At 39.3% G+C, this 22,326-nt stretch overlaps 2 protein-coding genes across 2 annotated transcripts; both read right to left on the bottom strand.

The window, feature by feature from the left end:
- Nucleotides 1-1,278: 1,278 nt before the first annotated feature.
- LOC123720399 (neuromedin-U receptor 2-like) lies at nt 1,279-3,434 on the bottom strand. Its single transcript, XM_045676989.1, has 4 exons — nt 2,785-3,434; nt 2,464-2,564; nt 1,735-1,842; nt 1,279-1,353 (listed from the first exon to the last, which is right to left on the bottom strand). The coding sequence occupies exons 1-4, from the start codon at nt 3,332-3,334 to the stop codon at nt 1,294-1,296; spliced, it is 819 nt and encodes a 272-aa protein (XP_045532945.1). The 5' UTR covers nt 3,335-3,434; the 3' UTR covers nt 1,279-1,293.
- Nucleotides 3,435-3,961: 527 nt separating this feature from the next.
- LOC123720667 (carotenoid isomerooxygenase-like) lies at nt 3,962-19,737 on the bottom strand. Its single transcript, XM_045677369.1, has 13 exons — nt 19,375-19,737; nt 18,310-18,421; nt 17,500-17,646; nt 10,104-10,214; nt 8,606-8,700; nt 7,997-8,077; nt 7,626-7,706; nt 7,016-7,140; nt 6,326-6,499; nt 5,792-5,948; nt 5,517-5,578; nt 4,677-4,775; nt 3,962-4,490 (listed from the first exon to the last, which is right to left on the bottom strand). Exons 1-13 carry the CDS (start codon nt 19,478-19,480, stop codon nt 4,308-4,310), a joined length of 1,533 nt encoding a protein of 510 aa, XP_045533325.1. The 5' UTR covers nt 19,481-19,737; the 3' UTR covers nt 3,962-4,307.
- Nucleotides 19,738-22,326: the final 2,589 nt, after the last annotated feature.

Below are 22,326 nucleotides of genomic sequence, written 5' to 3'. Positions count from 1 at the left end.
CGGGACAGTAAAACGATTAATTACGACAAAAACACAATTATATATCTACGTTTTTCTGTCTATATTTAAAAAAGTAATAATAATAAATGTCATATGCAATAGAATTTTGTTTTACTTTGTTTCAATATTTATGGCTAAACTATATTTTAGGCATTTATATATATCCAAATGATTTTTTGAATATAGAGATGTTTGAAATTATTTTTATCATTTGACATTATGAGAGATATCAATCTACAGCCCTCTATTGTTAAAACATAGTATTAGTTTTCAGTAAACATTCTCGTTCTAGGAACATGAACAGGATGAATAAACCAAGCGCCCTTTAAGTAATACTAATGTCATCACTGTAGTATAGATGTCGCTGTTCTTAAAAGATTTGCATAAATAAAGCATTTATTTTTTAAAGTAGCAGCATAAGTCGAAATGTTATGTGTTAAATCAAACTAATAATAATGATTTTATTGTAACAATGCTCTATTTTCTTTTATCAAGAGATAAGGAGTTAAAAATCCGATTATTGCCGAAATTATTCACATATACTGTTAAGCTTAATATGTTTATATTTCAATTTAATGAATGATTCATCTCGAATATCCATTGAAAATCAGAATAACAAAATTGAATGGCGCCAAAAACCAGTACGATACTACTACGTATGCGTAATGCCCGACACCGATAATAATCGTATATATGTATATAATTCCCAGTATATATCATCTCTCTGTCTCTGTGATCTAATGATAGAAACATGACCCACGGCTCTGGCGAATATTTTGTTAGAAATTGCTTTGTTCAAATTTGATGGGTACTATGATACTAAGTTGTACAGTTGTACAAAAATGTTGGCAGAATGGCATTAAACTAAGTTAAAAGTACATATCCGTTTTTTATAAATACCAATTAGTTTCACGATAGAAATTTAATGCAAGACCTGTGGTAAATTTATTTTTTGTCACCTTAATTCTAATTTCCTATGATGTGGTATCGTTGGAAACTTCGTAACAGAACTTAAGCAAATACATCTGAGGTTTAATGACAGAACTGGTAGCTGATTTTCATTGATTTATATAGACTACTGATTCATTTACTAAAACAACGTTCGCTCCAAAACGTGTACCATAGAATCTGGTGACCGGTACACAGATTATATATTAGACAATTGTAGCACACAGTAACTAGATTATTGCATAATAATATACTGTATCTATGTTACTTGTCTTTCTTATATTCATCCTCTGACAATATTTGATAAATAATAATAAGATAAACTGTAATCTCCGTTATGTAGCATCAGACAATGACGTCAATTTTTAAAGGACTTTCTCGTTTAAATTTTTTCGTCCATAACATCTGAAAAAGAGAACATAAAACATTGTAAAAGTTTGAACGCGATTTCGTCCTTAAAAAAATAATCTGTATTACTTGTGTATTTATCTCTTTCTCTCTCTTTCCTTTCCTTTAAAAAAAGGCTGTGTAAAATCTGATTTAAAACTTAGTGTGACAAATATCAAATAATTTAAATGCTGATTTTATTAACATATTTTGTAACCTACATTACTTATTATCACCACCAATCGACTTGGAAGTACAACTATTTGGAACAAGACAGAGAAAACTGTGACTGATCTAAGGAGAAGGTGGAAGAACTTCGCCTACATTAATTTTATCCGAACACAAAATAACTATCCTTCAGTAATTATACGCTCTACGATAAATGAGATAATAACTTACTTTTAACGCTCTTCGAAACTTGGTAGACATGAGACTGAACAAAATTGGATTCAATACAACGCTAAACCAAGTATTCATCAACGTTATTCTGATTCCTGTGCTAAACCACTGAAAAAAAAGGTATCTTTATACGAGTATACAGATCCTTAATATATATTTAGGCAAGATACCAATTGCAATAACTGTAATAATCAATTAGCTTCTAGGAAATAGATTAGAAATAGGTTAGGTTCCGCGTAAAATTAAGCAGAAATCTGTAAGGTTGAAACTTGTTCTGTCATTATGCGGAACATATGAATTACGTATAAATGAAACATACAAACAGTCTGAATTGTTTTTTTTTAAGATTTTATGGCGAGACGAGACCTTTAAGTCAAGTCATATTTTCGGGCACTAATTGTCATTTATTTTTCATTGAGTGTAATTTTAGTTATTTTCAAATGATTCACTTTTTTATTTAAATTACCCCACGGTACCTTCTTAATCTATAAAATATTGTTATTTATTATATTAAGTTTTGCAATGAGTGCTGCAGTTTTATGGTCATCGTTGATTGGTCATGCTTTAGGAAAAAGCGATTCCTGAGAAAAACATCGAAATCTTAACCGCCGCCATGTTACATAACGTAGATTGTCATAATATTTTTTATTAGCAGTTGAAAATGATTTTATTCAGAATTGCTCATATTTTTCATAAAAACCTCTTCGATTATCAACTAAATTATCTTACCCATTCAAATTGCATCAATTCTCGCATATCATAGGCGAAAATCATTATACGATAGATGAAGAATGGAAGCCAACAAATTAAAAACGATCCCGTCAGTGCTACTGAAAAATATTTAACAGCATTTCGTTATCCAAACAATGATAATTTAATTAGACTAAATAGACCATGCACACCCATTTTTAGCAATGTTGTATGTTGATCAGATTTAGATGAAACTTTGTCTATGTGTTCAGTTAAATCGCTTTTTTGATTAAAAATATTACTTTTTAATTTACTTACATCATCGGCTCTTGACAAGAAAAGTAACTTTTGTGCACTTACCAATAATTTTGTGAACTCTTCGCCTATTGTCACGGTGGTTGAAAATTTTTCCTTTGGAACTGGTCTTCTCATTCTCATTTACTTTGAACGCTATCATAGTATACACAAATATCATAATCGCCAAAGGTATTACGAATGTAAGCAACGCAAGTACGCCGTTAATTGTCCTCGCCTCTTCTGTGGGCACTGTAAAACATATGGATATTGTTTTCGTCTTTATAATTTTCACTGACCATACATCTGGTAGCGATTCCAGTATTGCCACAATCCATATGATCGTTATTACTTTTGATACTCGTTTCCAAACTGGTGATGTGTTTAATAGCAATGGATACCATATTACTATGTACCTCTCAATAGCTAAAATTGTCATCATAAGAATCCCATTATTCCATAGACACGTTAGGAAGAAAAATCTTATCTGGCAAGTGAAATCATCAATTTTAGAAAACTCTGTTACGAAGTCATAAATATCCGCTAAATTGGTGAACGTAACTATTAGGTCAGAAACAGCCAAATTGAATAGATAGTAATTTGTGGCTGTGTGCATGGATTTCACTGAGTAAATGACGATGCAAGTTAGGACGTTACCGATAAGACTAACGAAGAAAATGATTAGGTACACAACCACAAAAAATATATTTAACAAGTGGGGTTTTCCTTCAAACACTCTGGTCAAAAACTGAGACCAAACCTCCAAGTCATTTTCGTAACTTGTTCTATTCATGATGTCTTAATTACGTGTAGCAAATATGAAAACTACCTTACGTCTAAGCTCACACACGCTACCGTAGCTATAATAACCTCGTAAAGTAATGGTTATGATAATATTTGCTAATTCTTGTGTGTACTACGATTAAGTGGATTAAAAGTGTTGACGCAATTAAAGGTTCGCCGAAGAAATTTGGGTATAGTAAATATAGTTATCATCATTATATTACCACCATCATTTAATAATTAATATAATTATATTTATATAATATAAATAATTATTAAATGACAATGACAGGTTGATTTGGTTGAGGTAAAAAGTGGCTTAAACAAAAACATAATTTATTTCATCGAATATTCTTAAATTTACAATTTAATGTAGACATTATCTTATTTTTAATTATATTATAGAAAAAAATAATGTAAAACATTTTATAGCTTTATATCTAGTCTTAACTTTTTACTGGGAGTAAGATTTAGAAACTTAAAACTTTAAATGCAGGCAGTTTTAAAAAGTTTTAGTTGCGCGAATTATTTCATGTTTTATAACAAAATCATACACAATTAAAAATTGTTGTCCTAGGGGTATCAGCCTGCCAGTCTCCTCCCCATAGGTAGTGGTTTCGAACCCCGGCTGTGCAAAAATAGACTTTCTGACTATGTGCAGAAATGCTAAATAGGACTCGCTCGTATTTACGGCTTAGACCTAAAATTCGACGGCATATTAGGAGTGTTACCGAACATAAATCTGAAATCCAGACCAAATAGGCTGTCGCGGCGATGGTGTTTTGTTCATAGCATATGACTTGATATTATGTAGTGATTTTATTGTCCGATAAGAACCATCCATGCAGGCACTTGGGTGCAGGTGTTGGTGTTCGGAATCTCGCACGTCCCAACTCCTTGAATGTCCGAGCGTCCAGGACAAGTAGATCAACTGCGTTTTCATCGTTACTCCATAAGACGGCAGATAAGATCACTCCGTCGTCTTCGTCCTATTAAATGCATAACTTTGAATTACACAGTGAAATCTAGAAATATTTGTTCAAAAAACAGGAACAATACTACACTAACATATTCCTACATATGCCTACAAATCGTTAAGTCTTACAATCGTTATATAATTTTAAGAGACATTTATCTACATCGTAAGGTTAATTAAACAAAAAAAAAATACTTACAACAGCACCAGGTCGAGGTATGAAAACGGGTTCACTCGGGTAACTATACCTTTCTTTCCATCTTAATACTTTCCCCGTACTCACATTCACTTTGACGACCTGAAATAATTAAATATACCTCTCTGCACAAAGGTAGAGCAGTGTTGGCCCAGTGGCTTCAGCATGCGACTCTCATCCCTGAGGTCGTAGGTTCGATCCCCGGATGTGGACCAATGGATTTTCTTTCTATGTGCGCATTTAACATTAGCTCGAACGGTGAAGTAAAACATCGTGAGGAAACCGGCTTGCCTTAGACCCAAAAAGTTGACGGCGTGCGTCAGGCACAGTAGGCTGATCACCGACTTGCCTATTAGTTTAACAAATGATCATGAAACAGAATAGATCTGTCATTAATTTTTTTTATCTGCAAAGGGCATATACACTATGCTTTCTATCTCTGAACAGTAATAGTAGGAAAGCATATAATTCTCATCCCCATCACAAATCAATGCACGTGCGAAGTCGCGTTACCAGTGAACCGACCGTACCATTCATGGTTGTTTCGTCCTGTATATGCCATTAATATTTTCTCTTTCAGTGAGAGATTATATGTTGAAGATACTGAACATATTGTAGTTAAAAAAAAGTGCAGTGTCAGGTGTCACGCGCAGAACGTGTCGGAAATTCACCAACCGTAAAAAAAAACTTTCAATGAAACAGTTACAAAAATATCTTTTTGAGCCTGCGTGTATGTGTCATATGTCATCAAAACAGTGAAAGCTCATTGATCTGTCATTTTTATTTATTTTTCAAACTCACTAATCGAGCGGCATAAATAATAAATATATATGTTGTACATACCGCCCCAGCATCCTCCCTTGAAACATCTGATAGGATTCCATAAAAATAATTATACGGCCGGCCTAAAAACAATAACAACTTAGTACCTAATGATCTTATCGCTTTCTTAATATTTGATGTATTATGCACGACACACACTAAATATTGTTTCAAATTTTATAGTGTTATGCAACTGTAGGTAGCGAGGGCCAGGCAAGCGTGTTCTAACTGATGTCACTGCTTCCGTAGCTGCACACTTTAACACAAACATTATGCATTATTAACACTAAATATACCATTATGTAACTCATAGTTAATCCTGGGCATCTCAACGCCAATGTCAGAAATAACCTCTGAATGCACGAGGGTCATCTCTGGGGAATTTAAGGGAATGTGAAATCTCCTTGGCCTCGTAGAACACCACTTAGCATAGTCCAGGTTGCTGTGGCTTGCCTGAAAATTGCCACTTATAAATTTTTATTACTGTTAAATGCTACTGATAAGTTTTATGTATAGAAAATCGATAGGAAGAAAACTCATAGTACGTCGTATGTTAAACGTTTTTATATGACAAGAACAATGCTTTTTTATATATATAAAAATCACAAACGACATAAATAGCCAGAGCGTCCCAAGACCCTTGTACAGTGTGAGGGGGAGGGGGATAAACAAGGGGGGGGGGGGAATGACGTTTTTGGATTTGTAGCGCAAAATAATGTTTACAGAAATTACAAATATAATCATTTTATCTTTCAATGAAGCAAATTATAAGGACACTCTTCTTCAAATTATAAGGATCTTGGGGCACTTTCTCTCTTTAAAAATCTAACCTTAATAGCATCTACAAACATAGCATCGATTATCTTAGCATCCTGGTATGTACACATGTCGAGCAACAACTCCCCATCGCGTTCGAAGCAGTTAATCACGTGAAGAATGAATATAGTTGCTGTTCTATACCGTTTCGTTGTTCCGTCAATACGACTGACTGTTACGATATGGGTCTGAAATAAAAATGTTATTCTAAAGTAACTGCATAGGATATTTTATCTTTAAGAATAGATACCGTGATAAAATTAAAAACCTCATATCAATGAGTCAATTTGGTCATTTATTTTAATCCTATTTTTATTAATGTAAATGAAGCACGCACAGATTTGCAAATTAAAAAAAAAAACGGTGTCTTTACAACACTAGTGTTGCTATCGTAATGTATTGCCATATACTGATTACATAAGACGTGTCTCAGGCTTCACAACTAGTGATAACTGTGTATTTATGACGTCCCAGTACATTTTTAACAAGTTCAACAGTAAAGCATAAACTTACCAGAAAATAAAATACAAATTGATACAAATTATCCTAATAACATGTTTTGATTGAAACTCAAATCTCATAACCACAAGAAATTTTGTATTATGATAACAGAAAAACAGCGATATTTACGGTTCCGCCCATAATATTCTATCTAGTTCGCTTGAATACTTTAAATAACCTTACATATATATGATATAACTTACCTCATATTCCGAATACCAGTTTAGTGCAGACACATAAGCGTCTCCATTTATCTGACACTTTAGATATTTCGATATTGACAAGGCCAAGGGTTGCTCGATCAGAACAAAGTAGTTTTCCGACATTCCTAATATAAATATAACAGTTAATTGTAGTGTAAATGATCCATCCATCATTCATTGTATATGTAAACGAAACCACAGACAAAAATTAGACTATATTTTTTTACCGTTTATTCCCCAACCCCCTAAACAAACTTACCTTAACTCGAACTTTACTCGACCGAGATACATGAAGTAGTTATGTTCATGAACCGTCTTAAAAAATGGGTTATCAGGGTTTAGATAATATTTGAGTAGGATCATCTATTTACATATGTTGCTACAAATTGCACTATTTTTTTTTAAATCACGTAATTCTAGTTTCATCAAAATATGTTAAGTAGATTGATAGATACAGTGGGTATCACTGAAAGTAGCTATTTTTTTGTTTATTTTACACCAATTTAATTTATTTGTTTCAGCATTTCACCTGTAGCAAGAAGTACACTTTGCCATACAATGACGTAAACACAACTTCACGTATTTTTATTATTTTATTACAGAAACATACCAAATGAATGCATGTAACAGGGATGAATGTACCATCGAGGGGTCACCGTTCCCACAATTTGTGCTGACTCAAACATGTCACCTGAAAGCGAATATAGCTAAATGTATTTGAATAATGATTGACTAAACTAAAGACATATCAGAGACGATACTAGCGCACGACTCTCAAAGCGCGATGGATCCTCGATTCCAGTGCATTATTCTATGTGCGAAATTATACTTTCTAATGTAAAAAAGGAAATAGACATGTCCTAGACTTGGATTCGTTAAACACATAAAACCGATTACCTTATAAAGATATAAAGAATCGACCTGAACTTAATCGACTCGAAATAGACTTTCAATTGTAATTATAAAATTATAATTGATTACCTTTTTCCTTAAACGGAAATTTTACTATTAAAATTTTTATTCTTCCTTTCACAACATGCATACCAACGTTGTATACATCCCCTGAAACGTAAAAATATCAAAAATTAGTATATTTCGATTAGGACAATTTCATAAAAAGTCATTGATAAAAACTCCCCCCTTGTTAATAAAAACTAAATTAGTTTAATTGCACACTTTTTAACAGTATTTTGGTCTGTCCTATCTGTCAAATTGTACTTACGTTGTGAGAAAAAGAGACAAATGAGTGATTAAAATGGGAAAATTAGATTATCTTTATACTGAGACAAAATGAAGTAAGCGGAGGAGATGATAAAAAGACAGGCGAAGAGGTGTTGCCGTTCTTGAATAAATCATATTTGATTTTATTTGGATCATTGGGCAGTGAAGTAAGCATGTCTTATCCGGTACGCTCGCTAGTGGTAGGAGACCAGTAGACCGGCGCAGGAAAGACCGCAGTATGGAAAGTGGACGCCTAAAAGCCAGGCACAGGAAGCGTTGGAAGTTTCTCGTTTCGGAGGGCAAGACAAATTTTGGGTCGTAAACCCAACCGAGTAAGTGATTAACTGATTGGAATTAATCTTTCCTTACCATTATTAGCGATATGCGGGTGCGCAGTGTGTGTGATAACAACTGAATCAATCAGATTTCGTCTGTCCATCGTCTCTAATGTCACAGGGTCTATTCTGCATAAAATTAAACAATACAAAAAAGTTTTCAAACTTTTTATTTAGGACCGAATCCTTACATATGAAATTGGTTTTTGTATGGGAGGAACAAAAAGTCGAATATTTTTAAATACAATATATTTAATTAATCAACCATTGTTTTCTATGCACTTTTGCCATCTCATAGGTAGTTCATTGATCCCTTTACTAAAAAAAATAGCCGGACGGGAATCAATAAAATCTGTGAAGGCGATTTAGACTGCCCCATTAGAGTTAATTTTTTTCCCTTGCAAGAAGTTGTCCAAATTTCGAAAAAATGGTAATCTGTTAGAGCAAGTACCGGGGAGTATGGAGGATGTCTTAGACATTCCAATTGAAGCTCTTCTAATTTGGTAGCCGTCTGTTATGCAGTGTGTGGTCTAGCGTTGTCGTGAAGTAGCAGTGGCGTAGAGCGATTGACCAGCCTAGGTTGTTTAGCCGCTAGCTTTTCCATCATAGTTTGCAATTGCTGACAAAAGACATCAGCCGTAATAGTCTGGCCAGATTTGAGAAAACTGCAATGAACAATACCGGCACTAGTCCACTAAACGCTTATAAGTAACTTTTTTGGGGTTAATTTTCGCTTGGGGCAGGATTTGGCTAGTTGATCCAACCATTGCGCTAAGCGCTTCCGATTATCGTAAAGAATCCATTATTCATCACAGGAAATGATTCGGTTTAAAATACCTTCATTATTGTGCCGGTTCATTAATGTAACGCAGCAGTCGACATGCGTTTGCCGGTTTCCTTCAGTCAATTCGTGAGGTACCCTTCAAGCTTTTAAATCTTCCCAATTTGTGAACTCCCTTCAAGTGAATTAAAACTATTTTTTTATCACTAACACCGCAGCCTGCAACTAACGCGGTCGTGGTTTGCGATGGATCCGCTTCCACAATAGCCTTCAATAGTTCATTATCAACTTGGGTCTTAGGCCGTCCACGGGGCTTGTCCTGCAGGTCGAAATTTCCAGAACGAAAACGTTGGAACCAAAAACGAACTGTGTTTTCTTTTGCAATATGACCGCCATACACATCATTCACCCTTCGAGTCGTTTCCGCAGCACTAGTGCCTCGGCGGAACTCGTATATGCGATACTTTAAGTTTTCCATTTTGTAAAATTAGTGACGCAAACAGAAAAAAACAAATGAATGACGGTCATCGAAGCACAAATACATGAGTAAATAGCTGTACCAATTTGAATTTGGAATTCTTTACCAAAGAGGAGAACATCGTGATTAAAGTGGCCAGTACGAAATACACCAATTTCATATGTAAGGACCTAATATTTACAAAAGGGTAAAAATAAGATGTTATAAAAATCTTTGATGCTACTTCTGGTTTAATATAAAAAAAACATACAGATGTACAGACATACAGCTCACCTATAAAGTAAAGGCACTTCCGTGAGTGCGTATACTTCGTCACCAAACGGATAAATAGATATCACAGCATTGTCCGTCATGTGGTTGGCTGGGTTAAATACTGATGAGAATCTGCAACGTATCAATTGCCTCAATATTCTTCGGAAAGTTTCTGGATTTCTGGATATATAACACTTGCTCATACGGTAAGGGAGAACATCATGAGGAAACCGACTTGCCTTAGACCCAAAAAGTCGACAGCGTGCGTACGGTACTGAAGGCTGATCACCTACTTGCTTATTACAAAAAAAAAATATCACGAAATAGAAATCTGAGGCTCTGACCAGGTTGTAGCGCCACTGGTATTTTGTATATCTAAAGTAAAATCTACATACAAATTTAAATACCAAATTATTCATGTTTTATAAACTTTTATAACTTAAAATACTTAGTGGTCACTAGTGGTGTAGTGGTGCTATCCAAATCTACAAAAACAATTACAATCAATCTTATTATTACGATAAATTGCTAATTACTCCGTATTAGTGCATTCTTACGATAAACGTATAACAAATAAATATGTAACTGTCATTAACAGTACTATATATACACTACTAACTTATTTATTATATATATTAGAATAAGGTTTATATACTTTCATCTCAGTCTGCTACTAACATTTACAAAATTGCCTGAGTGTAAACTCCCGTAAGGATCTTATGTTGTTTTGAAAGGCAAGTAGCCACCATCGCATCGCTTTGTATACCGGAGAAGAACTGACAAGTTGAGCCTACTACCGACCGTGTAGAAATACAAAAATGTACACGATGTTCGGGTCAACCAATTTTTGTATTCCGGTTATTAGTGCTTGAATCCGAGCCGTGTAGAAGGCCTTTAACCCGTGCGAGTTGAATCTCGGGGTTATTGCCATATCAAATACAGTATAAGAAATTGCGCAGGTCTTGCAAGCTCCATAACGGTCTATAACCTATATTCGAAATACATATTTTTATTTTGTAAATGAGTGTACATAATAGATTGATAGGGGTATATTATATTTAAAACAGCCGATCGTTACGCTTGATTCAGTTACTTTTTTTGTTTCGCTTGGGTAATGCTAGACGTACTTGCATTGGATTATAATTTTGTCAATTTTATTTATTAGTTATCCCCTTTTTATGGCAAAGTATTAGTTACTATATTATCAGTGTAACTGCTGACATAGTACCCATACTAACTTTATCCCTACGACTGACTATTGTGTGTGTTAAGGATATATTATGGCGAGATATGTAGTCTTATTATTTTAAGTTAATTATGTAACGTCGCCCATGAACCGTTCTTTGTCGTACATAATTCTATGGATTACTTCTTTTAAGCCTTTTTTTTTTTATGAAGGAGGTAAAAATGCACAGCTGCAGGCCCGCGAGCGCATGCAGTCGCTATCGCGGGGACTGTGGGGATGGTTAACTCTTATCCCTCTGCTAATCAGAGGGGAGAAACCCGACCCACTAAAATTTCCTCCTGAGCCCTCCATATCGCCTGCTATGCCGGACACATTCATTCTGAATGAATGACGTCTGGCACCGCATTGAGTCCCCCGGGGGTCGCACTAGGCATTCAACCCAGGGAACTCAGGTGAATATGACTGCATACGGGCTCAGCGACGGCGCAGGGGGATACTGTTGGGCAAACGCTCCTCGCGTCTTGCCCCCGCACCCCCGCCTCGCCGCCGCCGAGCACAACCCCTTCGGCCATCGCCACGCACCTCCCGCTGACGCTCGGCAGCCTCCTTCTGCAGCAGGACATGCTCACAGAAGAAGGCCACCGCACGCCATGCCTCTTGGCTACCAAGCATTGCTGCAACAACGCTCGGTAGCGAGAGGTCCGTCCCGACGACCGACACTAGGTCATGGCGTTGCCTCGACCAAGTGGCACAATCGGCCAGGGTGTGCTCCGCCGTGTCCTCTGGGGCACCACAATGGTGGCAGATGGGAAGGGTTTCCCGCCTCGCCACCCTGTGCAGATACCGCCCAAAGCACCCATGCCCAGACAGTATCTGCGCCATCCGAAAGGACACGGCTCCACTCGGGCGATTCACCCATTCCCGTAGGCATGGGCGAATCGCCTCCACGGTGCGTACTCCCGCCCTAGGCATAGCCAGATCATGGGCCCATCTATTAAAGGTGGCCTCCCTGGCTTGCCTCCTTGCCGGTCCGACCAGTTCAGCCCATCGGCCACCTGCCCTAGTCTCACACTTGAGACGATACAGGTCGCCTAGGGCCAACGCCTCTAACTCCCAGGGGGGAGTCCCCGCCAACAGGCACGCCGCCTCGAACGAGACGGTCCGGTAGCATCGAGCCGCCCGAACCGCCATCACTCGCTGTGGCCTCCTGAGTAGGGTGCGGTTCCTCGCCCTCAGCCTATCATCCCATACAGGGGCCCCATACAATGCCATACTGCGTATGATTCCGCAGTACAGCCTCCGCACACTCTGCTTAGGGCCCCCAATATTCGGCAATAGCCTTGCAAGCGCCCCCGCCGCCCCTACAACCTTCCCCCCGAGAGCTTCAAAGTGGGCCTCGAAGTTCCAGCGGCCATCCAAGACGAGACCAAGGTACTTCATCTTGGACGCCACCGGAACCCCCACTCCTTCCACCATCAAGACCGCCCCAGGAGGTGGACCATTCCTAGGGCCATGGAACAATAGGGCGTCCGTTTTTTCAAGAGACACCCTAAGGCCCAGGGCCCTTATCCGTCTCACAACAAGAGAGGTGCCGACCGTTGCGAGTCGAGCCACCTCCCCATAACTTGCCCCGTTGGCCACTACGAGGGTGTCGTCTGCATAGCAGAAGACGCGCAATCCCGGAAGAAGCGCACCCCTCAACACCCAATCGTAGGCCATGTCCCACAGAAGCGGCCCAAGGACTGAGCCTTGAGGAACCCCACACCGCACAGGGTGGTAGGAGATCGTGCCCTCCATGTTGGAGTACACGATCCATCTTTCCGCAAAATAGTCCCCCACTATTTGGCGCAGATATAGTGGGACCTCGAAAAACTCAAGTGCCTCTCTGACCACACCAAAAGGGAGACTATTGAAGGCATTCGCAATATCTAACGATACTGCCAATGCCCTCCCCCCCCTCGTCCACCACCCCACTTGTGTGGGACCTCAGGTCCCAAAGAGCATCAAGCGTCGACCGTCCCGCTCGGAAGCCGTACTGCGCCTCGCTCAGATCTGGCCCCTCAGCAGAGAGGTGCCGGCACAATCGAGACGCCACAACCCACTCCAGCGCCTTGCCCGCCTCATCCAAGAGGACGATAGGGCGGTAAGCCGCCGAACTGTCTGCCGAGCGCCCCTCCTTACGCACTAGACACAGTCGTCCCGTCTTCCAAGCCACCGGGAACCGTCCACTGCGTAAGCATGCAGTGTACAGCTCCCGGACGGAGACCTCCATAGGAGGGAGGACTACTGCCAGGACATGCGCATGTACACCATCCGGGCCAGGAGCTTTCTTGCGGGCCTTGAGACGGGTCAAGATAGCCTCCATCTCTATGTCAGAGACTTCCGGAGCCATCTCTCCGGCCGCTTCCACTACAGTCGCCGCCATACACGGAGGGACAATGTCGGGAGGCAAAGGAAACAGGTCCGCCACCACTCTGTCCAGAAAGGCCGGCTCCAGACTCTCCACAAGAGGCATTCCCGCACCTTTCAGCCTTTTACGAGCTGATCGGTAGGGGCGCCCCCACGGATCATCATCCAGTCCCCGGAGTACCTCCTGATGGGCCCTTTCCTTTGCCTCACAGATAGCGCCCCGGAGAGCCCTCTTGCGATCATTATAGATAGAGCGAAGGCCCTCCGTGACATCGGGACCATCTCTCCTCCTCCTCTGACTCCTGTAGTAGGCCCTTCTGGCCTCGCTACATGCGCCACGGAGATTGCCAATCTCCGACGTCCACCAGTAGACCGCTCTCCTCCCCTTCGGCGGCCTCCATTTGGGCATTGCCGCATTCGACACCCTTCGGAGACTCAGACCCAGTTCGCCAGCTCTTTCATCCACATCCACAACACTAGTGGGCGCACACCATCCCTCTATAATGGCCATCTCCTCCGCAATCTGGCGGTCCAGTCGACGTACCGACCAGCGGGGGAAGCTCTTCCGACTCTGGGGAGTCTGGCCCCGCACTCCCCACCTCATCGAAGTAGAGACCCACAACCGGATATATCGGTGATCCGATAGGGTCTCCACTTCGTCCAGAACGCTCCACGCCGTCGTAACTCGGGCCGCCGCCGCAGAAGCAAGGGTCACATCGACCCTTGAACTGCCCTGCGGGCGGACGCAGGTGGGCTCCGTTCCCTCATTTAGGAAAACGAGGCCCAACTCCGCCGCCCACTCCTCCAGAACCGGGCCCCTCCGACACGACACCCTGTCACCCCAAGTGGGAGACCTCGCATTTAGGTCTCCCATGAGGATAAGGGGGCGCGGAAGTGCCCTCTGTACGGCCAAGCCCATGGCGTCAAGGAAATCCTCGAAATGGCTTAGACGCTGATTGGGGGAAAAATACGCTCCAACAAGCGTCCAGTCCCCCCAATCAGCAAGAACAAACCCGGAACCGGAACTCTCTAAGAGAGAGAGGAGGTCCATGCGGCTGAGCAATCACAGCCGCATCACCTCGAAGGTCCCCCACCCACGAGTTCTGCCGCGACACATAATAAGGCTCAGTGACGACGGCAGCCATCACACCCCACTCCGCCATCGACTGCAGGAACAAGTCCTGAGCCGCAGCGGAGCGTCTTAAATTCCCTTGTAAGAGGCTAGTGTCGCTGTCAACCATTTTATTTGTTTGACAGCTCCAGACCAACCTCCATGGGAGTGTTCCTTACCACCGTGCTGGACGCTTTAAGGGCATACGGGGCCCTCCTGAGCCTTGGAGGGTTGCAGGCCCTACCTGCCATTTTGTGGTCCGCCGGCTTCCCAGCCTCTGAACAAACCACACAATGCAACTCTTTTGAGCTGCATTCATTGGCCTTATGGCCCGCAGTCCCACACCGGTGGCAAACCTCCACCAGGTCCACCACTGAGTCACATGTCGCACGTACGTGACCCAGCTTTTGGCACTTATAGCACCTCAATGGACGGTCCTCCCGGATTTCCACCCGGCAGGAACTACACCCAATGAGGAGCCTCCCGTTCTTTACCTTATTGGCGGAGGCAACCGGGCATAGGAGGAACATCTCCCCCATTCCCTGCTCCCCACGCCGCAATATCCTCCCTGGTTTAATGGCGGTCACTGGGCACCCCCCCATGGCAGCCACCGCCTCTATCACGTCCCTCTCAGTGACACTGTCATCAAGGTCTCTGATGCGGAGGTCCGCACACTTGACGGGCCTCCCCACCAAGGCCTCCTCCGACAGCACCTCTCTCAATCTTTCCGCTAGGCGGTTGGCTTTCTCCTCCCTCCCTTCTCCAGGCACCTCCAGCATCCGAGCTCCGGTCGCTGTCACCCGGATACCAACACGCTCTATGCCCAAGTCAGGCAGACTGATAGCCTGCCTGGCCTTGGATAAAGCAGCGGCGTAGGTGACTCCCCGCTCCACCGCCCCCTGCAGCAATGTGATGACCACTGCAGCAGTTGTCGGCGGAGCAAGGGAAGACTTCCGCACCCCAACAGACTTCTGCGCAACCACCGACTGCCCCGCCAGAGGACCTATACCACCCTGAGCAGTAAGAGCGGGTACAGCGGGAAGACTTTCCGGCTTCTTCCCCTTACTCTTCTTTTTCTTTTTCCCGGCCACTGTCGCCCAGCTTCCACCCACTGGAGGCTTCTCTAGAGAGACCCCTCCAGCCGATTTCTCCATAGCCGGAATATTTCTTCCGGGGCCCTTGGGCCCCGAGACGTTTGAGACCCCGTGGGCCTCGACCCCTGCGAGACCCTCAGGGGCTCTCCTGCCCCGGGGCCCCGACTGATCTGAAGCCATCTGAGCCCCCTGGGGGCCGCGGGCTGATGCCAGCGGGGGACGCATCACAGGCTCAGGGAGGAGCCTGTCCCCGATCCCCGCTATCTTGGCATCGAGCATGCCACCCACAGCCCTCATCAGCTCCCCCATCAGGCTCTCCCTCACCCCGTCTAAAAGGCCCTCCGTCAATTGACGGAGGGCATCCGGTGTGAAGGAGCTCTCCGCCGGGTTGGGAACAGGGTTTTCCTTCGACTGCGCAAAGTGCGCAGTGCGCTCATTGAATTCTCTTCTGAGAGCCGCCAGCTCAAGACCTCATCTTCGCCCTCGCTGTCCGAGGACAGCAGAGGCTTTTCCCTGCTTTTTTTCATGACAGCCAGCCTCTACCACCAACTCTACCTCCAACTCTACGGTAGAGTCGATGACTCTACCACCAACTCTACCTCCGACTCTACCAAAAACTCTACGGTAGAGTCGAAAAACTACCGTAGACTCTACCCCCAACTCTGCCTGAACATATAAATAACTAAATAAATATATATATATATATATAAATGACTAGACAAATACACAAAACACAATCTTAATTCTAACTTAAATTCAAATTATCAAATAAATTAAAACTAAGACTATTGTCCCAATCCACTTCACACCAGATGTGCGTCGACCGACGCTTCACGGCGATATCCCGCACTTGGCACCAAACTTTTCAACAACAAGATGACGTCAGTATTGTATATTATACACTGATCATAAAAGATGCTAACATCAATATCTCCTCTCTTCTTGATCCGATCACAGATATCTTCCCACCACTCAAACCGCCTAATGCAGACGAAGACAGTGGTTCTATTCTCCAGGTTCTCAGACCTCCCTCCGAAACAAATTGGTTGTACAACCACTTCCAGATATTAAAATATTTTGTAAAAATATTTTTGGCCACTTCCGTGAGCCGATTTTAAGATAAAAAGTACTCACATATACGTGGCAACCCAATACACAAGGAAACCACCGAGAACTAATATGTCGTCGCGACAAAAACGACACAAAACACACAAAAACACCGGGTCAATTTCCCACACTTCTTGTTCTTTACATATTAAAATAAATATTTAATATATAAACTCAAACAATTATCACAAGACTCAGCACACCAGTGCGAATCCTATGAAACCCTTCGCTGATCTCCAACACCGTAGAAGCCCTCAAGGGATTTTATTAGAACGCGGAGCGCAAGTAAACACTGTTGTCGCTAGGACGGCTCGACGCGAACTCACTTCTTTTAAGCCTAGTTTAAGCCTACCTACCTGAAACAAGTGTTTCGTCAAAGACGACGCACGATCTCTGGGATATACACCTCATACGGTTACCATGGAGGTCTTATACTATATGTATAAGATTTTTAAGAAAAATATTTTTTGTTACATAGACAGTATACAGTTTGACTAATATGGCACCTACTTGTCAAATATAGTCTGGCAAGGGTCCGGTACAGCCCTCGTAGCGAATTCTGTGACAACAATACGATTCGCAATCTTGTTTTTCTTATACGTGTTCGATATTAAGAACTTACATTGGTAAGTGACTTGGCCATCGAATATCGCAAATCTGAAATTAATACAGTTCTATTGAACCAACTTTTGTTATCATAAAAGGTCATACGACGTCATAGAATTAATTCGTATCCTAAATTAAAAACCCATAACACTTATTTTTAGAAATAGGAAATATTTTATGTTTGTAACGGATAGTCACAAAAACTACAGAACTTCTTTCACTAATAGAATACTGCTTTTTCCCTGAGTGCGTGTTGTTTGGCTTCAGCGTATGAGTCTCATCCCTGAACTCGTAAGTTCGAATCCGGCTAGGTACCAATGGATTTTCTATGTGCAATTTTAACTCACGAACACTCGTACGGTTAAGGACAATATCGTTAGGCAACCAGCCTCCCTTAGACCAATAAATTCGACGGCGTGTGTCCATCACAGAAGGCCTGCCTGTTATAGAAAAATGATAACGAAACAATTACAGAAAACTGAAGCCCACCTACAAGGTTGTAGCGCCACTGGCTTTTTGCCTTAACAAATGCCTTACCCTTAGATATTTATTTTCAAATGATGTCCAATCGTGAATAACAGGGACAGTAGTGATATTTATTTTTGTTCTCTTATAATCATAATGCAAATATTCCATGTACTATTATAAAATACTTATTTTCACAAATCTCAATAAAACGATAAATTGTTGATCAATATATATTAACAAACAAACCTATGTAAAAGTGCCGATCCATCGAAAATATGTTGATATTCATATTTTCCAACTTTTAAAAGGCCTGGTCCATTTCTCAGGAGACTTCCGCGAATCCAGAATGGAATTGCACCTGCAAATCAATATTGATAGAAGCCATGTGTTATGCTTAGCCATTTCATCAAACGATATATGCTGCATGTAATTTTAAAATTGTCTATCATTTATCATCTATAAACATCTCTTACCGATAGACACCAAAAAACGTATTAAATTTTTTGCAATACATCGAAATCAGCGATTCCATATGAAATAGTATATAAAGTTTCTAAATTTAAATAGCTGACAGATAAGGTTATTCCTAATCAGATTTGTTGAATAATTTGTTAAAATAGGATAACTCTGATTATTATCTTTTTTTTTTAATTTTTTCGGCTTCCGGATTTCTGTATCTGTTTCGTGATCATTCGTTTTTTTAATAGGCAGGTAGGTGATTAGCCTGACACACGCCGCTTCAGCTTTTTTTGCGTCAATTTCCGGACGAGCGAAAAATGCTTACATAGACAGAAACCGGGTTCGAACCTGCGCTCTCAGATTAGAGTCGCAGGCAAATACCACTTGGGTAACACCGGTTTCCGGTTTTATCGGTAAGAAAATTTTAACACATTTGTTAGAGGTTGAGAATTATTTAGTGGAGAGGAGTTAAAATAGTTCGACATTTTTATCGAGGATGTGATAGGTCCCGTGTAGGTTATAATAACACAATGAAGTCACTGGCATCAGTCATTTTGTATTAACGCACAATAAAAACAACGTTTATATGAATAATATTCTCTAATAAGATCTAAATTGCAAACCCTAATATATAAAGTAGAGTAAAGAAAATATTTACATTACAATTAGACAAAACAGGAGCGGAAAAAATTAAATAAATAAATACAAAGGATGAAAATGGTCGGTATTACTGCTTAAAGTTTATTTAGACGTATTTTAAGGGACAACACTGAGTTTAGCTGTAAACATAATTAAAACTACAAATACTTAAACAAAAGGTTTACTCAAAGTCATTGTTTCCTATAAATATACCTATTATACTTCCTTCCAAAGGCTCTGTCACTTCTTTCTCACATGTCCGTAAAAAAACACTAGAATCATATTGGCTGTGGGTTCCATTTTCTTCAATTTTCGACATTATAAAAAAAACTTAAATCACCGAACGCATCTCATTCACAACTGCAAGGGTTGACGTTGAAAAAACCAATTTAAAGAATATATCGAGCCAGGAACAAATAGCATTGTATTAAAGGGTTCTGCAGAATTATAAGTATACGACAAGGTAAACTGGACTATCCGTGTAGCAAAGGCGTAAGATTGCCATAGCCTCAATACAGCGAATACTAAACATTAAGAATATTCTACAATTCTAATTCTAGGTGTGAAGAATTTTGTGGTAACAAATATCATCTTACATATAACTATATTATCCTTGAATCAATCTACTAATTACAATAATTCCTTCGTGTGTTTAATTGCTGTTTGTAAAAACAACAAGGAAATATATATAATTATTTTTCTTTTAATGGTATAAGACTCACATATTATTTAATTAATTTAATTATTGTATTTTTTTTTAATAATAGATCATTCCAGATTTTTTTTCAATTAGTTGGTTTTCGAAGTTGTCTGTTTGACTTCAAGTCTATATACTATAGAGTAAGATCGTCTGGAGACAATTGAGTCAGTACGTACATTTAAATCCCCACAAAATTATTATTATTGGCTATTTAATACATATTAAAATATATGTTATAAAAATCTAGTCTTGTCTGACGATGATCGAGTAAAATCGAATATTAATTTACATAAAATCAACATCCAACGAACGAGCGCTATACCAAAATTCAAAATTCGCATTCTTATTAATGTCATAAAGTAGGTATTCATATAGAGATTAAAAGATCCCTTTTTCTAGTATAGACATAAATATCATTCAAAATCGATACAATTTATTTTTAATTAAAAAATTGAACCCTATATTTTAGCAAGGTGACACAGATAACTGTATATAATTATACAAAGATACATTATAATTATGATAATAACAATTAATTATTTTATCACTATAATTATTTTTAGCAGAGACGTAACAATACAAAATTTTTATTATGATTAAGAGTGCGAAAGAGCTTTAATATGGTAATTTCAATCTGATAAGGTGAAAGAGTATATTTTTTTAAACGTACGTATAACGTTATTACGTACATTCAGTTTGATTAAATATGAAAAAAAACGCAAAATCAGCAATATAAATATAGGCATGTAAATGTCATAGTAATTATTATTGTCATAATAATAAGAACAGTTATTTATTGTTGTCGAAACTCGAAAAAAACATCTAAATACTAGGTCATATTATAAAGCCATCTTAGCTTTCAAAATGTGACAAAACTATATTTTTCTACCTATATTTATAACAAATTTTTTTTATGATCCATACAATTTAGTTCAGCATTTTATTCGACGAAATTTAACCTATAAATTTAAATATATCCAGAAAGAGGATGAATCACCTCGTACATAGTATAGTATGCTATATATCAATAGTCACTATTTGCATATGGTTTGCACTAGGTACAGAGACTCTTAATTATGATAAAATGGATTAATTATTATTATCTTATATTTAATAGTATTAGTAAGTGCGTGTGCAAGCCTTCGCCGATTATGTTCATATCATTTGAGGTTTAAGATAATAGTTTCCATCAACGTCATTTTGGAAATGGTAAATAACATATATATGCTATGTCTATATGGACTTCTTGGCAACGATAATAACATCTTAATCTGTGGCCATAGACGCTGCAAAGCATTTAAGATTTCAATTTTAATTAAGCTTCATTATTTATCCAAGGTTAACAATTGTATATTTACTATTTGTATTTACGTCATGAAAAGTTAAATAATTCCAGTAAAGTGTGGTTTTATTTTACTTCCTTGTTTATAATTTTACATATTTAAAATAAATAAAGCGTCCTTTAGTTGAGTTTAAAATTTCAAAGTATCGCGTACGTATCGGTGACGGCGAAAGATTTTCACCTAATTAAAAGATTGATGTAACTATGTAAGACAAGCATGTTTGTTGAACGTTGAAAAATCAAAGGGACATTGCGAGTCCAAATTATTAATTTTATTGACATTATTTCTTAAATATATCGAACAGGTTTTTAAAGACGCAAAGGATGTAGCAGGACCCGTTATTTCGTTTATTTTAGGCTAACCATCGATATCAAGCTAAAAATATCACTACCTGCTTATATTTATATAAGAGCTTTATCTTCGTACGTGTAAAGCACTGGATGTGACCATACAAAGAATCCATCTAAAGAATATTCTTTTCACCTATTAAATTATATTTTTTTCTAAGAAAATATGACTATTTTAATCAGAAGTATACATCTAAACACGTGCAATTAAAACCGCCTTCTCCATTTATCAGTCCGTTGAATGCATAAAAAGTACATAACATCTTCTTTAGTACGCTGATATCTTGTACAAACGACGGACGTTGATGATAAGAAGATTTACTGCATCTAAATTAATGAATATAATTATATATACAATAGACAAAATAAAAAACAGAGATGAATTTAAAGGAAATGTTCAACATTGGGTTAAGAGGTATCTTTTTGGAATTTGCTGTAAAGGTCATATAAATATATAAATATTATTTATTAAATAAAGGTCATAGAAAAAGTTGTTTAAAGGAATATGCGTAGGTAGTAGCGTTTAATCAGCCGGGTTACCTATACCATTTATTTAATTTATTTAATACCTCAGACGACTACTAATTCGGGGAGTTATCTATAAAACTTTTAGAAAAACCTCCCATAAATCTATAGTAATATTGAAACCAGTTATCTAATATCCAAAGAATCTTAAGTATATTAATTAGCAAGTAAGCCAGTTCCATTACGTCGCATTTTAAAATAAGTGATTATCCAGCAACTTTTAGTTCAATTCAACCAAATGATACCCTTG

This window comes from Pieris brassicae, chromosome 2, assembly GCF_905147105.1.
Source record: "Pieris brassicae chromosome 2, ilPieBrab1.1, whole genome shotgun sequence".
Lineage (NCBI taxonomy): Eukaryota > Metazoa > Arthropoda > Insecta > Lepidoptera > Pieridae > Pieris > Pieris brassicae.
The sequence above is the reverse complement of the archived record's forward strand: the minus strand, read 5'-3'. Positions and strand labels throughout refer to the sequence as shown.